The sequence below is a fragment of the Acomys minous genome, assembly GCF_964271855.1.
Source record: "Acomys minous genome assembly, chromosome: 10".
In the NCBI taxonomy this organism is placed as follows: Eukaryota; Metazoa; Chordata; class Mammalia; order Rodentia; family Muridae; genus Acomys; species Acomys minous.
Window position 1 is genome coordinate 42,590,702 of NC_140491.1, and position 8,384 is coordinate 42,599,085.

The 8,384-nt window shown below is 49.4% G+C and overlaps 1 protein-coding gene across 9 annotated transcripts in view; it reads right to left on the reverse strand.

The window, feature by feature from the left end:
- IKZF1 (IKAROS family zinc finger 1) overlaps positions 1 to 1,861 on the reverse strand; it is an 89,555-nt gene extending 87,694 nt beyond the window's left edge. For 2 of the 9 annotated variants that reach the window (XM_084798326.1, XM_084798333.1), the window contains exon 1: positions 1,668 to 1,860. In XM_084798326.1, coding sequence (XP_084654452.1) covers positions 1,668 to 1,725 — 58 coding nt within the window. In that variant the 5' untranslated portion in view covers positions 1,726 to 1,860. Of the gene's footprint in view, positions 1 to 411; positions 1,055 to 1,120; positions 1,197 to 1,667 lie in introns of those variants that run through there. The other 7 variants (XM_084798334.1, XM_084798325.1, XM_084798332.1 and 4 more) reach the window with 6 other exon arrangements.
- Positions 1,862 to 8,384: the final 6,523 nt, after the last annotated feature.

Consider the following 8,384-nt stretch of genomic DNA (forward strand, 5'->3'; position numbering starts at 1 on the left):
CAGATCATTTCTGCTTTGCATAAAGCAAACTCAAGACAGGATCTTAACAGTAAAGCAAATAGCTCTCGCATCAAAAATAAGGAAAGTCTTAACCCATGACTTTGAAAGCGCTGGCTTCTGTGATCTCTCTAGATAGGTCTGTAGAAGCCAAAACGTAAAGAGGACCCCGGGCTACTCAGAAGTGCCCCAGGCTGGCCTGGTCTCGCACTTGCAGTCCCAGCCAAAAAAGGCAGAGGTTTTGACCTAAGTCAAAGCTCTCACAGTCCTCAGAAAGGAAAAGAAAGACGCGAGCGACGGTAACACTATGGATTTCGAATGATTGTACTTTCTTTCCTACTTGTAATTAGAAGGGAGGAAAAGCCACCGGTTACCCCAAGTTTTCCTACTGAAATTTAATTTGAAAACACTCACGTGGATTTGTGCGCCGCGCTTTGGGGGCCAAGACTGATCCTGGGGCGCGAAGAGCAGCCGGGGATCTGGGGCTCCTGCACCCCGCGGGACCTACCGAGTTTCCGCCTGCCCGGGCCGAGTGTCCCGGGATGGGCTGCACGGCGCCGGGTTGCTGCTGTCGCCCGCCCTGGCGCGGCCGCGCAGGCACTTGTTAGAGTGCCCTGCTAACTTGGCCGCGGAGCAATTCCCAGCTTTCTTTCACAATGACTTCCTCAAGTTGCTCACTCGCATTGTTCCCCATTTCTCGCCACACTCCCCGCCCCCCGCAGCTCCGACCGGGCTCCGAGGTCCTGGCCGCCCGGCCGTCCCGCGCGACAGCGCCGCCCGCGGGCAGCGCACCTGGCCCCGGCTCCCCGCGCCTCCACCTGCGGCCGCCCGGAGCGCGCGCCCCTCGCCCCGCACTGTGGAAACTTTGGGCTGTCGCACGCGACCCGCCTCCCGTTCTGCTTGTCCCACAGCCCACCCGGCCCCCGCGCACGCCTCACGGCTTCGGGACACCGGCGGGGACTAGGGGCCGGGCAGAAAGAAGCCCTGCGCCCACCGCCGCCGGGTCCCGCTGCAGACGGCAACTCCGCGACCCACCGGGCCGCGCGCGCACAAAGTTTGCAGCCGCACGGGGCTCGGGCGCGGCAGCCGAGGGTCGCAGGGCGGCGGCGGGCACCGGCCGTACCTGCTGGCGCCGCCGGCGGCTGCAGCCCGCTCACCCGCGCCGGGCCCGCTCGGCGCGCCGCCGCCACCCCCGCGCGCAGCGCACCCGGGCCCTCCCCTCGCCGCCAAGCTTCCTCATTCCAGCGCAGCATCGCGCCGCTGCCCCGCGCGGGGTTCGGCGGCCGGCGCTTTGCCCCGGGGCTGGCCCAGCTCAGCCGCACCACTGCGGGGGCCCCGCAGCTCATCCCGCAGGGGTGCGGCACGTGCGGGCCCGCGGGGAGGGGGGAGGGGCCTGCCGGCCGCAGCGCCACGCGCGGGACAGCCGGGAGGTCGTGACACAGGCTCACTCGACCAGTCGAGGGACACGGGACACAGTAAGGCACTTTCCCCGGTGTCTAAGAGCACCCACTGCCTGTGCTGAGCCAAATCCCTGAAACCGGGACCCCTGGGCTCCCACGTTCGGGCTCAGGCCCCAAGGTACTAATGCCCACCCTAGGGGGTGGGAAAAGTTGATCCTGTGCGAGTGAGGAGAAGGTGCAGTTCATTTTCCCAGACAACCAATGGAATACCTCTCGCGTCTCTTCCCTCCCACCTGCTCACAGCAGAAGTTAGGATGGCGCCTTCCATCCTGGCCTGTGTGCACGCGCCAGCTTTGGAAGGGGTCTGTGGCCAGAGGTAGGGAGCAAGGCAATCCTGCACCAAGGCTCCGCGGCGCCGCAGACCTCTCTCCCTGGCGTGTCAGATACCGAGTGTGCCTGCGTAGAAACAGGACTGCAGCCTCTGACAGTGCACCCTTCACACTCTACAAAGAGCCCTCCACCGTTCTGATTAGCTGGGCCACACCCGAAGGGGGCCAGGCAAGCGTTAACCCTGAGCACAGAGGGAGAATCTTGAATTCCATAGACATAGCAGTGTCCCTGCTGGGAAGGGGGTGGTGGTGGTGGTGTCCTTGCCTCACCACTTTTCAAAGCCACTTAGTGAGGCGCAAAATAAAACTGGAGTGCCCGTGAGAGGAGGGCAGACAACTCAAGGGGGGGCGGGGGGGGGGGAGTTAGTCTGTGCAGGTGGAAAGGAACACACAGGCTTCCAAGATGGCAAGAGGAGCAAGCCCACAGGGACAGGCAGAAAATGTGACTCCAGGGCACTTGAGTGTGGCTGGGGACACAGCTGTCCAGATGGTTGTGGTCTGGCTGATGCCTGTGCACCTCCATGACAGGCTTGGCCTCTGTTATCCCTGCGAGAAGTCCTTTCTACCCACCAAGAGACCAATCAACACACAGACAAAGGTTTCCGTGGGCCTCTTAGACGACAGCTGCCAGTTTGTTCTCACAGATGTTACATTGTCTGTAGATCTCCAGCAGTCAACTCTTGGGTATAGGCCAGGGAGGCCAGACTTGTAAACTACTCTTGGGTCCTATGGTTAGCCGCTGCTAGCTCCCCCCTTTCTTTATGCCCAGGAGTGTGTTGACTCTAGACCGGTCCTGTCAAGATTCGCTGGGGCTATAACCCTTAAAGTGCAAGGTGCAAGAGGAGGGAGGTTAGATGGGCCGTAAGGACTGCCTTAAACATCTCTAGTTCTTGGATGCTCTTTAAAGGGGTCCCTAGTCTTGGGAATGGACTCAGATATGGTGGTCCTGGCAAGGTGTGTGTTCCACTTACTCTACAAATCCAGATACCCTGGGTTTTCGGATATTATCTTATGGCCTTGCATCCTCTAGGCCTGTTTCCCTGCTATAATTTGGGGAGAGAGTAATGATAAAATTTCCTCCAAGGGATCATTTGAGAGTTAAGAAGGATCTGTATAGGAAGATGCTGCCGTAATGCCTGAGGAGCATAAGTACCAGCAAATACTATTTATTATTCAGCCCGCTAACCACCAATATCTCTCTGTGGTGATCGTGGGGAGGGAGCATACTGCAGAGTTAGGTTCTGGGGCCCACTTCCTGCTTACCTCCTTCCCCACATTCAGGTAACTGGTTGTAATTTGGAGGCCCCTGGCTGGATACCAAGAGACCCAGAGGTCAGTTAAAACATTAATGCCTTTATAGGTAAAACAAACAAACAGACAAGATACTTTTTATGCCTATCGTTTTATTTATTAATTAGTAACATGTATGGCCATTTTCAAAATGTTAGCGTATTAGCACTTAATGTATTCAGGAGCAATCACTTAATTACCAGGTCTGTGGTTGGCAAGGTTTTTGCTGAAGGAATCAACGCCACCGGTGGAAGGACTTAGCTGGGGACTCGGTTCTGGCAAGGGCTGGACTACACTTAAAAGAAAAGTGAATTTTACAGAGTAGAGGTGTCTGGGATACTGTGACGGAGCTAACAAGTAGTCAGTTTTCTGAAGTCTCCTAACCGCTCCCAGTGTCATGTTCTCGCCTGTGATGGTGTATCTTCTCCACCATGGTGGAGAAACTAGGGCAAGCTCTTTTACATTCTAAAAATTATGGCCTGTCTCCCTCCCTCCCTCCCTCCCTCCCTCCCTCCCTCCCTCCCTCCCTCCCTCCCTCTTTCTTTCCCTCCCCCTCCTTCCTTCTTTCCCTCTTTCCTTCCTTCCTTTGAGACAAGGTTGCATGTATCCCAGGCTGTCCTCAAACTTACTATGTAAAGATGAGGACATTGAATTTCTCATCCTCCCACCTCCACTTGCCTCCCAAGTGCTAGGATCACAGGTGTGCTACCATGCCCTATATGCCATTGTTAATATAAGTATAATTTTCTTCAGTTTTTTTTCCCTTCAGTTTTAAAGAAGCTGATAAACAGCAGTCTAATGGATGTTTGTTTTCCCGTGCTCATTGGGAAACAACAAATATATATATATATACATATATATATATATATATATATATATATATATATATATGGAAAAGATATTTTTTTGTTGTTGTTGACCGTTGTTCTATAAAGTTAGCTCAAGAGAACTTTGCTAATTCTATCCGAGAAGGAACAAGAGCAAGAGGTGGTGGGAGCTCAGGAGTTGTATGAAACTTGTGACAACAACCAACCCTTCGGTTTCTTTTCCCCAGTTTTCATGACTTCCAGCTTCTGCTTCTGTGTGTTTGAGCAGCAGTGGTGGCTGGGTGACGTCCTTGATCCTGGCTTTGAGTTCCCATCCTGGTTTCCTTCCTTTTATCCACAGACCACAGACTCCCACCTACTGCCGAAGGGAAGGAACCGTGGGCCAAGGTGTCAGGTGGAGATCCCATTGGCAGTGGGTAAGTGGGCACGCCCCCAGAGGACCCAGCAGAAGCCCCTCTGTGAGCTCCTTTGGCAACCAGGAAAAGCCCCTCGCTATCCTTTCCCTGCCTCTGCTTCTGAAGTGCAGAGATTTGCATCCCAGACACATCCAAGGCACACCCCACCAAACACGTGTGTGTGCCACAGCTCACAGCCACCTTCCCTTCCTTCTCAGAAATCTTTTCACCTTATTATTTTTGGATTTGTAAGATTTGGTTCTCAGATGTTCAGAAATAATTTTTAAAAATCAACATTATTTGCTTAGGCTGAAAGTTAAACGTAGAAACTGTGATTTGGAGGCAAGAGTTTTTTTTTTTTTTTTTTTTTTTTTTTTTTTTTTTTATAAAAAGCTTTCTGATGAAAAATTCTGAAAATGTTTTCAGTGAGTACAGATAGAGTAGATATTCCTCTGGCCTGAGAAAACCAGAATGGAGACACAGATACCAGAGGCGTGTGGCAAACTCTGCTGACTTTACTAGGTAAGAAAGGTTTGGAACTCTGTTTTTTGAAAACATAAATCCTCAGGCAGCATGTGATAGTTCACGTGTTTGGAAAGTATTTATTATTTCTTTATTATTTCAGGCAGTGTTTGCTACCCCAGGAATCATAAGAAGGCAGAAGATAGGGTCTTGCTCTGTACAGGGCTCAGAATCTAGTGCAGTAAAAGGACAATTAGATGATTTCATTTCAGCTCCAACTGTGTCCAGACAAAATCCTCCTAGAACACAAAGCTCAGCGGTTCCTAGAGCCTGGGGCCCCTCCAGGGCACAGGGAGGAGGGGAGACAAGAACACAGAGCAAAGGAGTTGTTTGCTTTTCTACAGCTGGCCAGGGCCCCTTAGGAGTCCCCTCCCAAACAGCCGCATCAACAAAACAGAAACAATGAAACCAAACCAAAGCAACAAAACAAAACAAAACAACAACAAAACATACCCAAAGATTAATAATAGATGGTGATGCCCTCTAGTGCCTAACTCAGCTCTCTGATGGGCATTCCCAGGCCTGGCCCTGGGCTCAGATGCAGCACTGCTGTCCCAATTCTACATAACATCTAAGGTCAGAGTGGGTCACTTACCTGGGGTTGAGAAAAAGCAGAGACCTGCAGTTGAGTGACAGAAGCCTGAGCCGAGCTATTTGGTTAATCTATAGGCACTAGGCTTCTCTATGCCTTGGTTTCATTGTTGTAAAATGGGAAACATAACCATTATGCTAACAACAGCAGCAATACCTCGCTCAGAAATGTTTGGGGGTCTAGGCGGTCAACAATGTAAGTCTCTTGCAGTGGCTTCTAAGCATGTCTAAGTGTATATATTTATATATTAGAATTTAGCTTTTAAGGAGATGGGATACAAATCTTGTCAATGTCCTCAACCAACAAGCCAGTCTTTTCTTTTTTTTCCAGTTGCCTTTCAATCTAGGAGACCCCTTCCCCTGCCCCCATCCTGCTTGCTCCTCCCTGTCCAAAGACCCTGGAGCTGCCTCACTTCTGTGGTCCTCACACTCCCCCTGCTTGGAGGAGCCTAAGAAGAGTCTTTAAATTTTATTTTATTTTATTATTTAATTAATTTATTCCAATTACAACTCAATTGTTATCCCATCACTTGTATCCTCCTGTTTCTCCCTCCCTCTCGCTTTCACCCTATTCCCCTCCCCTAGATCTATGACTGAGGGGGGTCTCCTCCCCTACTATATGGTCATAGGCTATCAAATCTCATCTTGGTAGCCTGCTTATTCTTTCTTTGAGTGCCACCAGGCCTCCCCATCAAGGGAAGGTCGTCAAATATGGGGCACCAGAGGTCATGTCAGAGTCAGTCCCCACTCTCCACACAACTGTGGAGAATGTCCTGTCCATTGGCTAGATCAGAGTAGGGGTTCAATGTTTACTACTTGTATTGTCCTTGGTTAGTGTAATAGTTTGAGCAGATCCCCCTGGGCCCTGATCTACCCATAACGATGTTCTTCTGGTAAGTTTCTAGGACCCTCTGGATCCTTTTATTTCCCCATCTCCTATATTTCTCTTATCTAGAGTCCCAGATAGATGTCCTCACATCTATCTCAATCTCTAAGAAGAGTCTTAAGAAGTCAACCTAGCAGACAGCAGAAGGTTAAAAAAAAAAAAAAGAGAGACTGTCTGTCTGGAAGAAGTCCTCAGGTTCTCTTACCTAGACTAAGTTGCATGCATGCCCCTCCCCCCCACTCCTTCTGAAGAGAGGTAGAAAATTCTGGTATGGGTGCCAAGTGTGATTTGTCTCAAGGGTACAAGAAGATACTTATTTCTTTATGTATTTTAAACAGTTCCCTCGCCCCCAAATCTTATACAAGCTTCAGATTATTTCAGTGAGTGAAATATTTCAGGACTCGTGTCTTTACCTGTTTTCTCCCATGTGTCATTGTTGACTTAGCCTCCTTCCCAAAACATTGGCACTACTCAGATGCATAGGCCCCTCTTACTGGTCAGTGACTTGAAGGTCTCTCCACTGTCAGAGTTCAATGTCTTCTCTGTACTGTTGATACCAACTGTTTACACCTATGCTTCAGACCTCCTTCTAAAGTCTAGCTTGTTATGTTTTTACTGCCCCCTTAACACCTTTCCCAGGAAGACTAATGGGCATCTCATGACTTCCGTATCACAAACAGACCCCTTCCTACCCTTCGCTTCAAGTCTTGCCTTCTTTATCTCAGTGAATAGCAACCAGACATTGCTTAGTCATTTCTCAGTTATTCCCTTTTCTCTGCCATCCAATCCCATCAGGAGCTCAGTTGCTCTCTGCCCACAGCAGGGACTTTGCAGCCTTATTTCCTACCTTCCCTGAAGTCACCCTTGTCACCTCTGTCTTGCTCCTCACAGAGATCAGAAATGCCTCATAAGAAAGTGGGCCAGGTTGGATTGCTTCTTTACAGAAACCGAAGCAGCTCTCCTGAGCCAAAGCCCAGTCCTAGGACACCCTAGACACTTCCCTCTTCTTTGCGCTCTCCCCTGGCCTCTTCCGGCTAGCTACTCTCCACTTCCTGCCGTTTTGCCCAGGTTAGTTCTCCTCCAATACTCCACACTGGTTACTGCATGCACACTTACAGTTTTGTCTTCTGGAATGTTATCATGGATATCGTCTGCCGGTCCCCTTGCCTGCCTCATGCCTTCCCCAGTTGCTACTATGACACCGAGAATGGCATTAGGTCTCTCTGACAGTGCGGCCAGCCTGCTCCTTCCCTTTCTATGTTCTTTTTTACACCACTTAGTATTTCCTAATGTCCTAATTAACATTTACTTTGTTTTCTTTAATGGGGAGAGAGAGAGAGAGAGAGAGAGAGAGAGAGAGAGAGAGAGAGAGAGAGAGAGAGAGAGAGATTGAGATTGAGATTCTTAAACAGTGAGCACTGAGCAAGTTTGCATTTAATGGTGCTATGTTTTGAAGGATTTGTAAGACTTCCCTACCTCAGGAGCTATGTTTTACTTGCACATCATGATGACAGACTGGGCATGTTACTTTTGCAGTGTATGTGTTTGTGCATGGTTGCTGGGTTGTCCCAGTCTTGCAGCTAGGAGGGGCCCCTTCTCAGCCCAGCCTCCTCTTTGGTCTCTAAGCTCAGGTGCATTATAATATTTCTTCTTGCCTTATTTAGTTCTCCTAGAGGGAAAGGTCTCAGCAAAGACTCTTCCAAATTTCCTTCCTTCTTGTGTCCACAGAAAACTCAGTTTTCTTCATACCGTTCTTACCTGTGCATAGTCTCTTCGTTTTCTATTTTTTTTTAGAAAGAGGAAACAAAGAATGATTTTTTTAAAGTACAACCTTTGGTTTCATAATGATTTTTCTTACCTATGTTCTGGTTGTATTAGGGATTGATATGTTTTTATTTCTGTAGGAATGAATATAGGTTATACTTTAGGAAGGCCATGAGTAAAGTTTTCTTTGTTTGAGTTTGATGCTCTAAAGGTTATTTACAGATATCATGTATTCTGTGGCTACACACAGCCCAGTGGTAATATGCCCCATTAATACTTACTCATAATATTCTTATTACTTGCAGATATGTTGTTCTAATGAA